At 42.7% G+C, this 20,714-nt stretch overlaps 1 protein-coding gene across 1 annotated transcript in view; it reads left to right on the top strand.

Annotated features, from left to right (window-relative positions):
* Positions 1–19,254, top strand: part of DAPK3 (death associated protein kinase 3) — a 48,407-nt gene extending 29,153 nt beyond the window's left edge. The window contains exons 5-8 of the mRNA XM_077253914.1: positions 2,354–2,380; positions 5,142–5,294; positions 9,190–9,235; positions 17,839–19,254. Of these exons, the coding sequence (XP_077110029.1) occupies positions 2,354–2,380; positions 5,142–5,294; positions 9,190–9,235; positions 17,839–18,372 (760 nt within the window). The 3' untranslated portion in view covers positions 18,373–19,254. The remainder of the gene's footprint in view (positions 1–2,353; positions 2,381–5,141; positions 5,295–9,189; positions 9,236–17,838) is intronic.
* The last annotated feature ends 1,460 nt before the right edge of the window (positions 19,255–20,714 follow it).

Raw genomic sequence — 20,714 nt, 5'->3', positions numbered from 1 at the left:
AAATCTTTATTCATTACATAGTGGAATGTGTTGAGAACAATAAAACCTAAAAATGATCATCGTAAATCACAAATAATATCCCAAGGAGGTCTGGAGTTGGAATGATGCTCAAAATCAAAGTGGAACATGAAGTTACAGGCTGATCCAACTTCAGTGGATTATGCCTGGGCATGCTGCTGATGAGGTGGCGGAAGGTCTCCTGAGGGATCTGCTCACAGACATGGACTAAAGCATCCGCCAACTCCTGGACAGTCTGTGGTGCAATGTGACGTTGGTGGATAGTGTAAGACATGATGTCCCAGATGTGTTCAGTCGGATTCAGGTCTAGGGAACAGGTGAGCCATTTCATAGCTTCAATGCCTTCATCTTGCAGGAACTGCTGACACTCCAGCCACGTGAGGTCTGGCATTGTCCTGCATTAGGAGGAACCCAGGGCCAACCGCACCAGCATATAGTCTCATGAGGGGTCTGAGGATCTCATCTCGGTACCTAATGGCAATCTACCTTTGGCGAGCACATGGAGGGCTGTGCAGCCCTTCAAAGAAATGCCACCCCACACCATTACTGACCCACTGCCAAACCAGTCATGCTGGAGGATGTTGCAAGCAGCAGATCGCTCTCCACGGAGTCTTCAGACTCTGTCACATGTGCTCAGTGTGAACCTGCTTTCATCTGTGAAGAGCACAGGGCTCAGGGGCAAATTTGCCAATCCTGGTGTTCTGTGGCAAATGCCAAGCGTCGTGCACTGTGTTGGGTGTTATGACCTGGTGGCTAAGAGGCCACACTGATATGACCTGGTGGCTAAAACGCAACATGGGACAAGCTCTGAGAAGGTGGTATCTCTACTGACCGCAGTCCCTAATCCTAACAACAACACTAGTAATAGCCGTGGGATGTTCCTGACTCTCCCTAGACACCTCTTCACAGCCTAAGAACTAACTACCCCTAAGGAAGGAAATAGAAAGCTTTCTTGCCTCAGAGAAAACCCCAAAAGGAAAGACAGCCCCCCACAAATATTGACTGTGAGTGGAGAGGGAAATGACGTACACAGAAATGAAATCAGAATTCAGCAAAGGAGGCCAATACTAAACTTGATAGACAGAGAGAAAAGGATACTGTGCGGTCAGTATTAAAAACTACAAAATCCACGCAGAGTTTACAAAAATGAACTCCACACCGACTCACGGTGTGGAGGGGCAAATCTGCTTTCCCAGAGCTTCCAGCTAGCCTGAATATGACATAGTGACAAGCTGGACAAAAAGAGACATATTTGCAGAGCAATAGAGTCCAAGCAAATGGACAAACAAAAACTAGCAAAAACTTATCTTTTGCTGACAAGGACAGGCCATATGAGAAATCCAAGGAGAGAACCAAATCCAACCAAGAACATTGACAGCTGGCATGAACTAAAGCCCAGAGCAGGTTTAAATAACAAACCCAGGCAAGGCGATTAGTGAAGGCAGCTGCTACAGCTACCTAAAGGAGCAGCAGTTCCACTCAAAACCACCAGAGAGAGCCCAAGGGCAGAACTCACAAAAATACCATTAGCAACCACAGGAGGGAGCTCCAGAATGGAATTCACAACAGTTGGGCTGAGAGCACATCCCCCATCTGTGGACGTCGGGCACTCAGACCATTTTCATGGAGTCGGTTTCTAACCGTTTGTACAGACACATGCACATTTGTGGCCTGCTGGTGGTCATTTTGCAGGGCTCTGGCAGTGCTCCTCCGGTTCCTTGCACAAAGGCTGAGGTAGCTGTCTTGCTGCTGGGTTGTTGCCATCCTACGGCCCCCTCCACAGCTCCTGGTGTACTGGCCTGTCTCCTGGTATCGCCTCTGGACACTACGCTGACACACAGCAAACCTTCTTGCCACAACTCGCATTGATGTGCCATCCTGGATGAGCTGCACTACGTGAGCCACTTGTGTGGGTTGTAGAGTCCGTCTCGTGCTACCACGAGTCTGAAAGCTCAACCAACATACAAATGTGACCAAAATATCAGCCAGAAAGCATTGGTACTGAGATGTGGTCTGTGGTCCCCACCTGCAGAACCACTCATTTATTGAATGTGTCTTGATAATTGCCAATAATTTCCATCTGTTCTCTATTCCATTTGCACAACAGCAGGTGAAATTGATTGTCAAACAGTGTTGCTTCCTAAGTGGACAGTTTGATTTCACAGAAGTTTGATTTACTTGGAGTTATATTCTGTTGTTTAAGTGTTTAAGTATATAATATTTCCTGCAATAGAGGTAGGGTGATAGATAGATATATGAAATATAAGTGCAGAATTAATGTTTTTCTACATTTTTACAAGCCTTTTCCTAACATATTTTTATAATGTCTACACAGGAGCATCGGAGTGATCACTTACATCCTGTGAGTATACGTGTCGTGAGAAACATGTCTCTTTTTGTGTAATATTTAATGAGAATCTGTCACCGGACCTATGCAGTCACCAGCTTATCAGTATTTACAAAAGAAAATCATATGGCAGACAATATGATCAGTGATAACAAAAATTCCCCATTAGGTGTCACCTGCTTAACCCAGCAGGAAGTACGGCGGCGTCTAAAAATCACTAAAATTGACAAATCTCCGGGCCCGGATGGGATACACCCCCGAGTACTGCAGGAATTAAGTACAGTCATTGATAGACCATTATTTTTAATCTTTAAAGAGTCCATAATAACAGGGTAACAGGGTCTGTACCACAGGACTGGCGTATAGCAAATTTGGTGCCAATATTCAAAGAGGGGACAAAAACTGAACTCGGAAATTATAGGCCAGTAAGCTTAACCTCTACTGTGGGTAAAATCCTGGAGGGCATTCTAAGGGATGCTATACTGGAGTATCTGAAGAGTTATAACCTCATGACCTAGTATCAGCACGGGTTTACTAGGGACCGTTCATGTCAGACTAATTTGATCCGCTTCTATGAAGAGGTAAGTTCTGGACTGGACCAAGGGAAAACCCGGTAGATGTAGTGTATATGGACTTTTCAAAAGCTTTTGATACGGTGCCACACAAAAGGTTGATACATAAAATGAGAATAATGGGGATAGGGGAAAATATGTGTAAGTGGGTTGAGAGCTGGCTCAGGGATAGGAAACAAAGGGTGATTATTAATGGAGCACACTCGGACTGGGTCGCGGTTAGCAGTGGGGTACCACAGGGGTCAGTATTGGGCCCTCTTTTTAACATATTTATTAATGACCTTGTAGGGGGTAGAATTTCAATATTTGCAGATGACACTAAACTCTGCAAGGTAATCAATACAGGGGAGGACAATTTTATATTACAGGATGATTTATGTAAACTAGAAGCTTGGGCTGATAAATGGCAAAAGAGCTTTAATGGGGATAAATGTAAGGTCATGCACTTTGGTAGAAGTAATAAGATGAATAAATATGTGCTTAATTCTAAAACTCTGGGCAAAACCGTCAATGAAAAAGACCTGGGTGTATGGGTGGATGACAAACTCATATTCAGTGGCCAGTGTCAGGCAGCTGCTACAAAGGCAAATAAAATAATGGGATGCATTAAAAGAGGCATAGATGCTCATGAGGAGAACATAATTTTACCTCTATACAAGTCACTAGTGCGACCACACTTAGAATACTGTGCACAGTTCTGGTCTCCGGTGTATAAGAAAGACATAGCTGAACTAGATAGAGCGGGTGCAGAGAAGAGCGACCAAGGTTATTAGAGGACTGGGGGGTCTGCAATACCAAGATAGGCTATTACACTTGGGGCTATTTAGTTTGGAAAAACGAAGACTAAGGGGTGATCTTATTTTAATGTATAAATATATGAGGGGACAGTACAAAGACCTTTCTGATGATCTTTTTAATCATAGACCTGAGACCGGGACAAGGGGGCATCCTCTACGTCTGGAGGAAAGAAGGTTTAAGCATAATAACAGACGCGGATTCTTTACTGTAAGAGCAGTGAGACTATGGAACTCTCTGACGTATGATGATGTAATGAGTGATTCATTAATTAAATTTAAGAGGGGACTGGAAACCTTTCTGGAAAAGTATAATGTTACAGGGTATATATACTAGATTCCTTGATAGGGCGTTGATCCAGGGAACTAGTCTGATTGCCATATGTGGAGTCGGAAAGGAATTTTTTTCCCCAGTGTGGAGTTACTCTTTGCCACATGGGTTTTTTTTGCCTTCCTCTGGATCAGCATGTTAGGGCATGTTAGGTTAGGCTATGGGTTGAACTAGATGAACTTAAAGTCTTCCTTCAACCTTAATAACTATGTAACTGTAGAGCTACAATCCAAATAGTCCTGATAAACTAGTGCTGAATTATAAATACAAGATTACCAATACAGTGACAGTGGGTCAGTATCAGGTCCTATGTGAGTAATGTATATCGATTTACTAGTAAAAACACAAAATTCTGATCAAAATCTCTTAAAAAAAAAAGTACAAATAAAAGGTAATAATTACCAGTCTAGAGGAATAAATCACCATGGGGCCCTTGTGGAGAGAAAAATGAAATAGAAATAAAATAGACCAATCACAGTAGAACTTCCATGTATAGATAGAACATATGTTTGTAATGCGATTAAACTGTTTTTCTTCCCAGCTCATCCACTGTAAATCCACCTGAGCCCAGTATAGCATTCCCATGCACCATTGATGAGTATGTGCTGCTCGGCAGGGCCCTCCAGCAGGTCAGAAACAGCAGCGAATCCAAAGATATCTGAGACACCATATAGATCCTTATAAGAATCCAAAATGTGTGCAAACGGTAAAGCGCTGCGGAATATGTTAGCGCTATATAAAAATAAAGATTATTATTATATTATTATTATTATTATTATTAATATTTGAAATCACAGCAGTGATAAGACAAAAATACAGCAACTTTTCGGCCTATTTTTGTCTCCTCACTGCTGTGATGTTACAAAAATCCAACCTTTATTCCAAAATATTGAAAAGGATCTCTATGGTGCCTCGAATATCTTTTGGATTAGTTGCAGATGAAGTCGCCCACCCAGTACTTATTTTGAGGACTCCGCACAACTGCCTGCAGAGCATAGGAAGCAACATTATGCAACATATAAAATGATACCCTTTTCTAATCTATTCTGTTTAACCTTGTCGTGTTTTTTTTTACTTAGGTTAAGTGGGGCATCTCCATTTTTGGGAGAGACGAAGCAGGAAACTTTAACCAATATTTCAGGTGTTAACTATGATTTTGATGAGGAATATTTTAGTAACACAAGTGAACTTGCTAAGGATTTCATACGAAGACTGCTAGTCAAAGATCCAAAGTGAGTTTTTATTTTTCCCCTAATAAAAAAACATTGCAACCAAAAACACAAACATTTAGGCTAAGTGTAGACTTTGTGACCACTGTCGGGTCCATAAGCTTAGCAAATCAGCATTGAGAACCACAGGGGTGTGCTGAAGACCCCGGTTTGTCATGCCAACCCATTGTCCCGCGATCATGTGACAGGGACACTTTTATGGGTGGAGCTTGTGTCAGAGTTTGACAGCGGCATTTCACTGTCAGCAGCTGCGGGTGGATCGCGATTCCACCTTCAGCTGGTAGGGGCACATGACAGCTGACAGATCGGAAAATGGACAGTTTTTGTCTTTGGTTTATTCTCGCTGCACCCTTGAGAGAATAGGTGTGGCCCATGATAATATACAGCGCAGCCGAAACACACCCCCTTAGTAAATACCATAAAACTTGTACTAAATAAAAAGACCCATATGTCTGGAACCGATTAAAAAAAAAAAAAAAAAGACACTCAAGTGAGAATAAAATAGCAAAAACTGTCCACTTTTGACCTGGTGATAGGTTCTCTTTAAGCAGGGTAAAGTAACATTTTAATGATATGCCTAAAGTCTATGGACACCTTTGATCATAATAAAAATAATTTGTACACATAAGGGTACGATCACACTATCAGTATTTGGTCAGTATTTTACATCAGTATTTGTAAGCCGAAACCAGGAGTAGAACAAATAGAGGAAAAGTATAATAGAAACATATGCACCACTTCTGTATTTATCACCCACTCCTGGTTTTGGCTTATAAATACTGATGTAAAATGCTGACCAAATACTGCTAGTGTGACCGTGGCCTAACACTGAAATTTACAGTGTTTGGCAACTTTTGGAGACTTTTTTTTTCCTTAAATGCATGCAGTTGGGACTAAAAATTATTTTTGCTTTGGGTTTCATTAATCATTTTGCACCTTTTTCCTCCTATAGCTGTTGTATTAGGGCAGAGACTTCTATATAACTCGTCTGAGGATCACATTGTAAACCTCGCACTGGCTGTTGGCTCTCCTGACCTAGCAACCAGGCAACTCCCACATGTACTTATGCTGGCTAACAGATGTAAATCATTCAGCTGCGGCAAGAAAAACTAAATCTCCGAGCACTAAAAAATACTCGGAGGTCACCTGAGCGTGCTCGAGAAATCTTGAGTAACGAGTATATTCTCTCCTCACTATTTAGCATGCATTTAACTAAGAAAAAAAAAATAGTCTACAAAGGTGGACATACCCTTTTTAACTTTTTAACAGTTTGTAAATTGTCTCTTCAGAGAGGAAGAAAACTAGAACTGTAGCGCCACCGATTGGAAGTAGCAATCCTAAAAGTGAATATTGACTCTAACGAGCCTTGTCACATGACTTAGGAGAAAAGCCGAAACCAGAATCTAAATTTGCAGACACTGTTTCGGGGTACTGCCCCTCGTCGGTGCAAAGTGTGAGATCTGGTTTGGCCAGAGCCACTGTTCACACTAGGTAGGTTTTAACATTAGAGAGTGTAGGTACTGTCCCAATTGGGTATACCTTGTTGCGGTGGGACAGCTTTATGCGCTTTTTTTTTTTTTTTATCAAAACCGGTGCTATTTCATGCACTTGCTTTTTTACTTACCGTATTTTCCGGCGTATAAGACGACTGGGCGTATAAGACGACCCCCCAACTTTACCAGTTAAAATATAAAATCTTCTTAAAAGTCGGGGGTCTTCTTATACACCCTATGTCGTCTTATAGGGCCGGTGAATATGTGCCTTTTGGGGGGGGGGGGGGGAGTGATCCTGATGACGAGGGGGCGTCTCACAGGAAAGTGAGTATCCCCCATTACCTTATCGTAGCGGTGCAGCGTGGGGGTCTCAGTGCTGGGAGTGGCGGCGGCGGCTGCTGTGCTCTGGTGCGGCGGCTGCTGTGCTCTGGTGCGGCGGCTCCTCTTCTGTGTGGGGCCTCTGTGCTGTGGGGTGGCGGCGGCAGCGGCGTATCTTTATCCAGTTGGGGCTCCTCCGGCATCTCCTTAGCCCTGGAGGCCCCGCCGCAACTCCATCGGTGCAATGCAGCGGCCATTTTCCCGGAGGCAGCTCAATAGGTGCGATGCGGTGGCCTCCGGGAAAATGGCCGCTGCTCAGATTCAGATCTCGTCCCGAAATCTCGGGACACGAGATCTGAATCTGAGCAGCGGCCATTTTCCCGGAGGCCACCACATTGCACCGATGGAGTTGCGGCGGGGCCTCCAGGGCTAAGGAGATGCCGGAGGAGCCCCAACTGGATAAAGATACGCCGCTGCCGCCGCCACCTCACAGCACAGAGGCCCCACACAGAAGAGGAGCCGCCGCACCAGAACACAGCAGCCGCCGCCGCTCCCAGCACTGACACCCCCACGCTGCACCGCTAGGATAAGGTAATGGGGATTACTCACTTTCCTGTGAGACGCCCCCTCGTCATCAGGATCACTCCCCCTCCCCACCCACCATATACACCGGCGTACAAGACAATTCCCGGCGTATAAGACGACCCCCGACTTTTAAGAAGATTTTCGGGGGTTAAAAAGTCGTCTTATACGCCGGAAAATACGGTATTTATTTTCATTAGGGTACATGCACATATTGTTTTTTTCTTTGGTTTTGTTTGTTTCTATGGCCAGTGTGAACACGCTCTTACATCATGCATGTTTTCAAGTCATACTCCGGCTCAGTTTTCTGCTGTTCTAGTTTGCAGCCTGATCCAAGTTTCATTCTTTTCTCTATGGGAGTGTCTCTCCCAGTAAATAGGCTGTATATGAGATCTGAGTGTAATCGGCTAACCCCATGTTTATAAGCTCATGTATTGAGCACAGCGTCTATCCTGTACTTGTTTCTTCTTCATGTGCTTTCCTTCTTTTTCCACTGCTGGCTTTCTTTTCCCTCCTTGAGATTGTTCATGCTTTCCCCTCTCTCCATTCTTAAGATATGCGTACAACCCTTTCTTCTTCTACTATTTGTGAGGGCACAGTCAGACAACCGTATAAATCAGAACGAGATCGGAACTCAGTGCATGCATGGCATGGCTGGCGGCTCTCCTGACCAGAGCGCGACAGCTGCATAGAAATATATGTCATCCCCTGGTTGTGAGAGCTGCCCGCCAGTCCCTGCACTGTTCTGCCATCTTGTTCCGATTTATGCGGTTGTCTGATTGCACCATAAAACTCAGCAGGGAAAGGGAGAGCAGAGAGCAGGGCACTGACACTTGTTTTTAACACTTTTTGCAGAACAAGCAAAAAACAAGTTGCAGACACTGCAGCATCAAACTGGTAGTTTTTTTTATTTTTATAAATGACTGTTTTAAGAAAATTGCTTAAAGGGGTTATTCAGGACTTGACTATTGATGACTCATCTGTAGAATCCACTAAAAACTGATGAGCTGAAACTTGCTGAGTAGTGCTGTTTGTCTGTTCCCTTGAATGAGAGGTAATGTGTCCCGCTCAATACAGTCATGAACATCTGTACTGTTCAGTAAGTGAATAGGTGATAAACAGTGGTACGTGCCAGCAGCCTTTACAGAATTGGCATGCCTAGTATAGTCTTCCCCATACATAGCTTATATCTTCTGCCAGAGTAGATTTCAACCAATTGGTGACAAATCCAGGTGTCAGACCTCCACCATCTCACATTGATTATATTGATAACAGTGAATCCCAGACAACCCTTTAACTTTGCTTTTAGGAAACAAACTATTAAAAAAAAGTTTTGTGTCAAGGGGTGTACATGGTCTTTTGAGTTGTTTCATGTGTGACTAGCGCCTCTGCTCTCTTCTGTATAGTGGAGCAGGATGAGCCCCTATTGGTAATGTAACAGTTTAATGCAATTAACTTCATTATGGTGACCAGAACGTGATAATAACATGGCTTTTATTTATTAGGAAACGAATGACCATCGACGATAGTTTAGAACATTCATGGATTAAGGTGAGATGATAAACAATTTTGAATAATTAATAATACTGTTTTTTTAACTCCTTAGTGGTGGAGCCAATTTTGAACTTGGTGACCAAGCTTTTTTTTTCAAATCTGTGTCACTTTGTGATAATAACTCTGGAATGCTTCAACATATTCCAGTAATTTTGAGATTTGGGGTTTTTGTACCCCCGGTTCACATGGTACTTTGTTAGTGATATTTTGCTAAAAAGTTAGAAAAATCAGCATTTTTCAAACTATGAATGCTTGTATCTTTAACCTAGGAAGGCATACCACTCAAAATAAAGAACATTTCCAATATGTCTAATTTACATCTACATAATTTTTCAACCATCCTTTTATTTTGGTAGGATGTTAGAAGGGTTAAAATCTAGCAGCATTTTTTTTCAATTTTTTTTTTTTTTTAAAGGAAATTTAGAAATCCTATTTTTTGCAGACCATTTCAGTTTTGAAGTGGCTTTGAGGGGTGTATATATTGGAAAATCCAAGAAGTGATACCATTTTAAAAACTGTACCCCTCAAATTCTCCTAAACTGCTGTTAGGAAATGTTAACTCTTCAGGGATTGAAAAAAATAAAAATATATATTTTTTTTTCATTAGACTGGTTTAGCTACAATTTTTTCTCATTTTTACAAGGGGTAATAGGAAAAGTAAACTCTAAAATGTATTGCTCAATCTCTCCTGACAGTCACAGTATACCATATTTGGTCAAAAGCTGCTGTTTGGGTGCACGGCAGGGTTCTGTAATGAAGAAGCTCCATTTAGTATTTGGAGCATAAATTTGGCTAGAATCGATTGCCGGCACCATGACTCATTTGCAGACCCCCTGAGGTACCAAAGACCTTGTTTTGGAAGCTAGATTCCTCAAAGAATTACCGTATTTTCCGGCGTATAAGACGACTGGGCGTATAAGACGACCCCCCAACTTTACCAGTTAAAAAATAAAATCTTCTTAAAAGTCGGGGGTCTTCTTATACACCCTATGTCGTCTTATAGGGCCGGTGAATATGTGCCTTTTGGGGGGGGGGGAGTGATCCTGATGAGGACGAGGGGGCGTCTCACAGGAAAGTGAGTATCCCCCATTACCTTATCATAGCGCTGCAGCGTGGGGTCTCTGTGCTGGGAGCGGCGGCTGCTGTGCTGTGCTGTGGCGGCTCCTCTTCTGCAGTGTGGGGCCTCTGGTGCTGTGGGGCGGTGGCGGCGGCGTATCTTCATACAGTCGGGGCTCCTCCGGCATCTCAAAGACTGGAAGCCCCGCCGGCAACTCCATGGGTACAATGCGGTCAGGTGGCCTCCGGGAAAATGGCCGCTGCTCAGATTCAGATCTCGTCCCGAGATCTCGGGAGACGAGATCTGAATCTGAGCAGTGGCCATTTTCCCGGAGGCAGCTCAATAGGTGCGATGCGGTGGCCCGGCCGCTGGGGGCTGCGCATGCTCAGATTCAGATCTCAACGAGATCTGAATCTAAGCAGCGGCCATTTTCCCGGAGGCCAGCGCATTGTACCGATGGAGTTGCCGGCGGGGCTTCCAGGCTGAGATGCCGGAGGAGCCCCGACTGCATGAAGATACGCCGCCGCCGCCACCGCCCCACAGCACCAGAGGCTCCACACTGCAGAAGAGGAGCCGCCACAGCACAGCAGCCGCCGCCGCTCCCAGCACAGAGACCCCACGCTGCAGCGCTATGATAAGGTAATGGGGGATACTCACTTTTCTGTGAGACGCCCCCTCGTCGTCATCAGGATCACTCCCCCCCCGCCACCCACCATATACACCCGGCGTACAAGGCGATTCCCGGCGTACAAGACGACCCCCGACTTTTAAGAAGATTTTCAGGGGTTAAAAAGTCGTCTTGTACGCCGGAAAATACGGTAATCTTGTGTTGAGCATTTTGAACCCACAGGTGCTTCAAACTTTTCACATTTTGGTGTGATAACAGCAAATTGTTTTTTCCAGTAAAATGTTGTTTCAGCCACAAGTTTTAAATCTTCACATGGTCAAAATTGTTGGTACCCCTCGTTTAATGACAGAAAAACCCACAATGGTCACAGACAAAACTTTATTCTGACAAAAGTAATAATAAATAAAAGATCTATGTAATGAACAAATGAAATTAAGACATTGCTTTTGATATCCGGAGTTGCCAAAAAAGCAGAAACGTCCACAAGTGAACCCGTTTGTGAAACCGCCATAAGGAATTCATCTAGGTTTGTAGTGAGCATTTTTAACCCAAAGACTACATCACAAAATGTTGAGATTAGGCAGTGTTTAAATTCTCATGAGGGGTAATGAAAGAAAATGACAATGACAGGACAATTTGTTATGCAATCTATACGGAACATGTCAGTACTTCCCATGTGGTTGTACACTACTGTTGAGCACATGGCAGGTACCACATGGGAAGGAGCTCTACTTGTCTGTAGAACCTAGATTTTGTTTGAATAGATTGTAGGCGCCATTAGTAAAGCCCCTGAGATGCCAGAACAGCAGAAACCCCCACAAGACTTCACTTCTTTAGGAATTCATCTATGAGTTTATCGAGATTTTTAAACCCACAGGTGCCTCAGAATTTCATAACACTGTAACACACTACAGAGTGGAGCGCTTTTTAGCTTTTGGAGTGCAGAGTTTACTAGCATATTTTTCGAGACACATTAGTAGAAGCCTTAAAATGCCAGAAAAGCAGAAAGCCTGCATAATGTAAGCCCATTTTAGAAATTACACCTCTCAATTAATTTGCCTATGGTGATTTCACCTCTTAACATCCACTCTGTTTTTTTTTTTTTTTTACATAATTGCAGATATGCCAGTTTAGTGCCCAGTTTGTGCCTCTCTAGACACACACCTCCTAAATTAAGTGAGCTCTCCTCACTACAGCAATGTCAAACGTGGACGCTTACTGCGTTTTCTTCACAAGGTAGTGCTCAGAAGGGAAAGGGGTGGGTTTGGGAGCACAGATTTCACTGGATTTTATTTGAGGGTCTTTGAGCCAAATCTCATTACCAGAGTCTTTGTTCTACCAGTAAAATGGAAACTCTCATATTTCCAATGACAGATGACCAGCCTGAGAAGTTGTTTGTGGGATAAACTACATTTTGGGGTACATAACATTTTTTGATCTCTTTTATTATAAGGCGAGGATCACAATTTTATGCTTTACGCTGACTGCTTACATTAGGGGTTGTCTAAATCCCTCAAAAACGTTATTTTGATGAAACCCTTGACTGAACCACACACTACAATGATGCAGATGGAGTCACCCTGACTTAGTCAGCGAAGCTCACAGGATAAATGTCATCTGAGCCTTATGATTTTTGGGAGGCAAAATGAACAAATAGACAGCAGTTAAAAAATGCTTTTATTTTTTCTACTGTCTCATTTCAGTGAGAATACTGCTTTATTCTTAGGATCATTACGATTAAAGTGATACCATATACAGATATATTATCTCTATGGATGGCGCATACGCACTGCTATGTTGACCTTGTAGAATTCTTCAATAAAATGGCATTGGAGTCCGCGCATGTGCATACTGCAATCTCCAGCTTAATTTTATTGAAGACACTGTATAAATGTACAAATAAAAATTGTTGCCACCCGGGCATAGAACAGGTTCCATAGCTAGTGTTTGTACAGTCGAAATCAGAAGTTTACATAGACTATATAAAAAGACACATATGCATGTCAGAATAAACCTTTTCCATTTTAGGTCCATTAGGATTACCACAATTATTAATACTTGCCAAATGCCAGAATAATGAGAGAGCGAATGTTTTAAGGCATTTTTATTACTTACTGCAAAGTCATATATATATATACCGTATTTTCCGGCGTATAAGACGACTGGGCGTATAAGACGACCCCCCAACTTTACCAGTTAAAAAATAAAATCTTCTTAAAAGTCGGGGGTCTTCTTATACACCCTATGTCGTCTTATAGGGCCGGTGAATATGTGCCTTTTGGGGGGGGGGGAGTGATCCTGATGAGGACGAGGGGGCGTCTCACAGGAAAGTGAGTATCCCCCATTACCTTATCATAGCGCTGCAGCGTGGGGTCTCTGTGCTGGGAGCGGCGGCTGCTGTGCTGTGCTGTGCTGTGCTGTGGCGGCTCCTCTTCTGCAGTGTGGGGCCTCTGGTGCTGTGGGGCGGTGGCGGCGGCGTATCTTCATACAGTCGGGGCTCCTCCGGCATCTCAAAGACTGGAAGCCCCGCCGGCAACTCCATGGGTACAATGCGGTCAGGTGGCCTCCGGGAAAATGGCCGCTGCTCAGATTCAGATCTCGTCCCGAGATCTCGGGAGACGAGATCTGAATCTGAGCAGTGGCCATTTTCCCGGAGGCAGCTCAATAGGTGCGATGCGGTGGCCCGGCCGCTGGGGGCTGCGCATGCTCAGATTCAGATCTCAACGAGATCTGAATCTAAGCAGCGGCCATTTTCCCGGAGGCCAGCGCATTGTACCGATGGAGTTGCCGGCGGGGCTTCCAGGCTGAGATGCCGGAGGAGCCCCGACTGCATGAAGATACGCCGCCGCCACCGCCACCGCACCAGAGGCCCCACACTGCAGAAGAGGAGCCGCCACAGCACAGCAGCCGCCGCCGCTCCCAGCACAGAGACCCCACGCTGCAGCGCTATGATAAGGTAATGGGGGATACTCACTTTTCTGTGAGACGCCCCCTCGTCGTCATCAGGATCACTCCCCCCCCCCCCACCCGGCGTACAAGGCGATTCCCGGCGTACAAGACGACCCCCGACTTTTAAGAAGATTTTCAGGGGTTAAAAAGTCGTCTTGTACGCCGGAAAATACGGTATGTATGTATGTATATCTATGTACCGTATTTTCTGGCGTACAAGACGACTTTTTAACCCCTAAAAATTGTCCCAAAAGTCGGGCGTCGTCTTATACGCCGGGTACGGCGTGTGCAGGGAGCGATCCTGGATGGTTCCCAGGGTCTGAAGGAGAGAAAACTCTGCTTCAGGCCCTGGGATCCATAGTCATGTAAAAAATAAAGAATAAAAATAAAAAATATGGATATACTCACCCCTCCGAGAAGCCTGGCTGTCACCGCTGCAAGCGTCTGCCTCCGTTCCTAAGAATTGCAGAGCGAGAAAGACCTTCGATGACGTCGCAGTCAGGTGACCGGTCACATGAGCGGTCACGGACCAATCACAAGACAGTGACGTCATCGAAGGTCCTTCACGCTCTGCAATTCTTAGGAACGGAGGCAGATGCTTGCAGCGGTGACAGCCAGGCTTCTCGGAGGGGTGAGTATATCCATATTTTTTATTCTTTATTTTTTACATGACTATGGATATCAGGGCCTGAAGGAGAGTCTCCTCTCCTTCAGACCCTGGGAAACACACGCTGTATAAGATGACTGGGCGTATAAGATGACCCCCGTCTTATACAGCGGGCATATCCCTAATTCCATATTTTATATGGAAAAATTGGGGGTCGTCTTATACGCCCAGTCGTCTTATACACCAGAAAATACGGTATGTGTGTATGTATGTACAGTGCCTACAAGTAGTATTCAACCCCCTGCAGATTTAGCAGGTTTAATAAGATGCAAATAAGTTAGAGCCTTCAAACTTCAAACAAGAGCAGGATTTATTAACAGATGCATGAATCTTACAAACCAAAAAGTTTTGTTGCTCAGTTAAATTTTTACAAATTTTAAACATATGTACCGATGGCCGATTCATGTACATGTGCTGCTGTGATTTTTTTTTTTATCTATGTGTTGCAGTTTGCAGCTTGCACGTGTTCACATTGGGAGTGCTGATTTGTTTTTTTCCTCTATTTGTATGGATGTGGCAGCATCCACAGACTTATCTTGCACTCCTCCCATTGACCTTGCAGGTGGCGGTAATCAATCAACTTGTAGGCTTAGCCCAAAGTGACATGTTTTGTCCAGAGTTGTAGGCTGGTGGCCCAAGAGTGGCATGTACGGTAGAGTAGGACCCATCAGGGGGAGATCACCTTGCCGTGGTTGATGGGCACACAGGAATTGGCCAATTTATGCGCTAAGAATCTCTATTTAACTGTAAGTTTTATGAAAAAAAATTATTTGAAAACATTTTTATGAAAAAATATTTTTGAGAAACGTATTTGTCTGTGTTTTCACATGGCCAATTCATGTACATGTGCTGCTGTGATTTTATATATATATATATAATGTACATATGTATACATATGTGTGTGTGTGTGTGTGTGTATGTATATATGTGTGTGTGTATATATATATATATATATATATATATATATATATATATATATATATATATATATATATATAATATTATACACACGCACACACATATAGTTATAGTTATAGTTATTATTAAGGTTGAAGGAAGACTGTAAGTCCATCTAGTTCAACCCATAGCCTAACCTAACATGCCCTAACATGTTGATCCAGTTGTTATATGTTATATGTTGATATATACTAGATGGTGGCCCGATTCTAACGCATCGGGTATTCTAGAATATGTATGTAGTTTATTTATGAAGTTTTCAGAATAATGCAATTTATACACAGGATTCGGCCGGCCGCGACCAATTAGCAAAGCTGGTTCAAATTCCGTGCCAATTCGCGGGCGGACTGCGACTGTCGCTGATTGTTCGCGATCGGGCGTGACCAATCAGAGAAGCCAGGGCCAGCTCCAGGTTTTTGAGGGCTTTGTGCGAAAGAGTCTGTGGGCCCCCCTATTTAACACATACCACGATTCATGATGCACAGATAGAGCAGAGAAATATAGCACAGCCAAGTAGCGTATAACACAGTCCACGTAGCATATAACAGCCCACGTAGTATATAGCACAGCCACGTAATATATTGCCCAGCCACGTAGTATATATCACAGCCCACGTAATATATAGCACAGCCCACGTACTATATAGCACAGGCCACGTAGTAAATAGCACAGACATGTAGTATATTGCACAGCCACGTAGTATATAGCACAGCCCACGTAGTATATAGCACAGCCCACGTAGTATATAGCACAGCCCACGTAGTATATAGCACAGCCCACGTAGTATATAGCACAGCCCACGTAGTATATAGCACAGGCCACGTAGTATATAGCACAGGCCATATAGTATATTGCCCAGCCATGTAGTATATAGCACAGAGATGCAGTATGTAACACAGCCCATGCAGTATCTAACACAGCCCACGTAGTATCTAACACAGCCCACGTAGTATATAGCAATGTGGGCACCATATCTCTGTTAAAAAAAGAATTAAATAAAAAATAGTTATATACTCACCTTCCGTCGGTCCCCCCGGATCCAGGCGAGACGTTTACCGACGCTCCTCGCGACGCTCCGGTCCCAAGAGTGCATTGCGGTCTCGCGAGATGATGACGTAGCAGTCTCGCGAGACCGCTACGTCATCATCTCGCGAGACCGCAATGCATGGACCGGTCACCGGAGCGTCGCAAGAAGCGGGAAAGGCCTGGGCTGGATCCGGAAGGTGAGTATATAATGATTTTTTATCATTTTTAACATTAGATCCCGCGCCAATGTCGCTGATTGGTCGCGCCGGCATCCCGCACCAATGTCGCTGATTGGTCACGCCGGCATCCCGCGGCAATGTCGCTGATTGCTCGCGCTGGCTGGGCGCGAGCAATCAGCGAAGCGGGATTTAAATCCCGCACCAATGTCGCTGATTGGTCGTGCCGGCAGACCACCTTTTTTTTGCGGCAATATGGCCCGCAATAAAGGCCCACAATAACGGGCCGCAAAAACCCGGTAAGTGTAAAAGAAGCCTATTTGTACGGACTCAGATTTAAATGGGTAGTTATGCTTTGCTACTTTGGCACACTGAAAATAATATTTTACAAAAATTAATTTTGTTTTTGCATGGCAATATTCTGAGAGCTGTTAACTTTCTTTTTTTCGTCAGGAGAGCCATATAAGGGCTTGATTTTTGCATAGAGATTTGACATATATTCATTGACAAGGTTTTTTTTTTTTTAACATAAATTTTTGCATTTTATTCATCAGGATGATGAAATAGCTACATTTCTTCGTTTTTCTCTTTTCATTTTTTTCTTACTGTGTTCACCATGCGGAAAAAATAACATGACCGTTTTATTGTTTTCGGGTCATTCCAGACGCGGCAATACCAGTTATGTGAACTTTTTTTTTGTTTTACTCAAAAGCTGTGTTTTTGGTAATTAAACAGCTTTTTGTATTTTTTTTTTTTTTTTCATTTTTACACATTTTATTTAACTTGGTCCCACTCATATACAGCTGACATCTGTTGGAGAGCACTATAGACTTAATCCTCAGCCCCTTAAAAAAGTGCCGCTGTGAAAAGGCATATTGGCAGTCCTTAAGTAAGACTTGGTTCACATAGTGTTTATAAACAACGCTATTAAGCTGTACCTTATCCATTCTAAGCAGATACCAACTCTTTGCCTGACAGAGTTCACTTTAGTGGTGTCCTGCATTCTGGTTAGAAAAGTAGTAATGTATGCAGGCTATTCAATGGGAACTGTGCTAACTAGTAATAAATTGCATTTCTTACGTTTTGTTTACTACCATAATAAATCAATACATGTCCTCAATTCTTTTGTTTTCCACACAGGCCATCAAGCGTCGCAATGTTCGCCATGAGGACAGTGGAAAGCGGCCTGAGCGCAGGAGATTAAAGACAACACGGCTTAAGGAGTATACAATCAAATCACACTCTAGCATGCCTCCTAACAATACCTATGTGAACTTTGAAAGATTCAGCCATGTGTTGGAAGAATTAGGAGCAGCAGAAGATGCACTTCGTGAACTGAAAAAGAGTCAAACTACATCACGTGAAGACCTTTGTGCCCTGCGCTCAATTTATGAAGAAAAAGAAAGCTGGTATCGTGAAGAGCAAGAAGGTGTTGCGCGCCAACTGATCGGGCTTCAACAAGAGCTACAACGTGGAGAAGGCCAGCGTCAGCTAGTTCAAGAAGACCTACGGACCACCATGGTATGTGCCAATGGTTTGAAGAGGAAGTTTGGCAGATTGGAAAATCGGTACGAAGCATTAGCTGCACAGGTCACTGCAGAGATGAGCTTTGTTGAAGAGCTTCTGAAAACTATGGAGAGGCCAGGAGTAGATGGTGTCAGAAGTGTATACTAGCGATTGAGAAATCTCGCTTTGTGCATGCAGCTAGACATGGGCTTTTTGCTTAGTATTATCTGCAAATATTCTTCCTCTGACAGAGACTGCATGTGCTAACAGTGTAAAAGAGAATAAATCTGTACATCACACTCCCACATTCCAATAATATTAAAGGCCACTGAGCTATATTAAGATAAAGTAATACATTGACTAGAAATGATGATGGGAGGAGATCATAAAAGTCCTAGTAATATCTTTAAACCGGAAGATGTTGCACTACATTATACCGCTTTCTTTTTTCAGCTCATAAAATACAAAGTGCAAATAATTCCATTTTATATGTGATTATATGAAACTGAATTTATTTTAACTGATATTTTTTACATAAACAGTACTTCTATTTTTTTCTGCAGAATATTCAGTGGCGAGCTAGCATTATTTTATTAACACAGTCCTATCAGAATTTTGTAATCTACAGCTTGTATTGCCACTGAGCATTAATATCTCTTATGTATTTGGATCTGCACAAACCAAGATTAATTTAATTCTGTTTTAGGCCTGTCCAGACTTTTAAATACTTTATTGTATTTTTTACTTTATTTATGAATCCCTATCAAAATTCTTGGTTATTTGTGGTCTTGGAGGCAAAGGGTGTTGGTCAGCACTAAACCAAGATTTTCACAAATTGCTGATAATTTTCTTTTTCCTGTCTTGCATGTATGTCTTTTTTTAAAACTACTTGTGTCTATGCAAGAACATCTGTAATGAGCAAGCAGCTTATGAACATACTGTATGATGCTAACGTTTCACAGGCCTGCATTAAATATGTTGTACAGATAGCTTAACCTTTACACTGGCTTCATGACACTAGTATTGTATTAAAAGCCAGCGTCTTCTCTTTCTTTTGGTGCCTGAGTTGTTATTCTGCATGAAATGTGTGGGGCACAGCACTCTTTCAAATGGAGAAACAGCTTGAAAAATGTCTTTTCTTGTTCTGTACTTCTGAGAGGGGTGGAAACCGTAACCTCCAGGTGACATGAAGAAGAAGGAAAACCGACTGATGCGTTGTCCTTGTACAACTCGAGCTACCCCAGGGTTGGAGTTGTTCTTCAAATTATCACTCAGTCTACCAGACAGGGAGGACATGTGCTTTCTGACTATCACATCTAGTTAATTAGAAGATATGTGCATGTAGACAAAGTAGCATTTTTAAGAGGTGTTGTATGTCTTAGGCCATGCTTGGGTCAGACTTTCAGTCACAAGCAGATTTTATATTGTTGCACTTTTAAGGGAAGGTGGTGTGGTTTTTTTTTTTTTATTTCTTTTGTATTAATTGTTGATTATATAATCAATTATTTTTAATACAACAGTAAATTCACTGTAATTAATATGTAATAATTCTCTTATCTTTGTGAACAATTCAGAGAAAGGATAAGAGCCTATATTGCTAAAATCAATTTACCTACTCTTCCCTCGGATACTCAGAATTCCCTTGAAAACCGTTTTGAGCAAGAAGCATTTCTTGGGGTCATTCAAAATCTGAAAAATGGGAAAAATGCCAGGCCTGAGGGCATTGCCACTAGTTTTTATATATTCTTCTCACCTATACTTTTAGCCTCTGTTTTTGAGAGGGAAGCAAGAGATAAAAGTGTTAAAACAGTCTCTTTGATAGCTCACCCCAGGAAGTCCCATCTCTCTGTGTGCCTTCTGACAGTAGACACTAAAAAGGCTTTTAGTCTGTGGGATGTCATTTCTTGTGCTTGGTTCTAGAAGGCATTGGAATAGTTGTTAATCTGCCTCTGCCATAATTAATCTATTTGATAACCTTTTTCTAAGCCAAAAAATGAATAGTATGTTGTCTAGGTCTTTCACTATGCACAAGGCTTCTTATATTCATTATATGTTTTAGTTATTGAGTATTTGGCCTCTGCTTTAAAAGGTCTTTCTGTGGTCACACGTGTAAGTATTTCTTAGTTGGCGAATGACAACCTGCCTTATATAATATCTCACTTGACCATGTTATATTAATTACTGAGTTTAAAGAACATGAAGCCTTAAATACAGTTATATGAAAAAGTTTGGGCACCCCTATTAATCTTAAACTTAATGTTTTATAAAAAATGGGGTTTTTTTGCAACAGCTGTTTCATATATCTAATAACTGTTGGACACAGTAATGTTTCTGCCTTGAAATGAGGTTTATTGTACTAACAGAAAATGTGCAATCTGCATTCAAACAAAATTTGACAGGTGCTGGTATGGGCACCCTTATCATTTTTTTGTTTTAAATACTCCTACCTACTTTTTACTGACTTACTAAAGCACTTTCTTTGGTTTTGTAACCTCATTGAGCTTTGAACT

Source organism: Ranitomeya variabilis, chromosome 1 (assembly GCF_051348905.1).
Source record: "Ranitomeya variabilis isolate aRanVar5 chromosome 1, aRanVar5.hap1, whole genome shotgun sequence".
Classification (NCBI taxonomy): Eukaryota; Metazoa; Chordata; class Amphibia; order Anura; family Dendrobatidae; genus Ranitomeya; species Ranitomeya variabilis.
The sequence above is the reverse complement of the archived record's forward strand: the minus strand, read 5'-3'. Positions and strand labels throughout refer to the sequence as shown.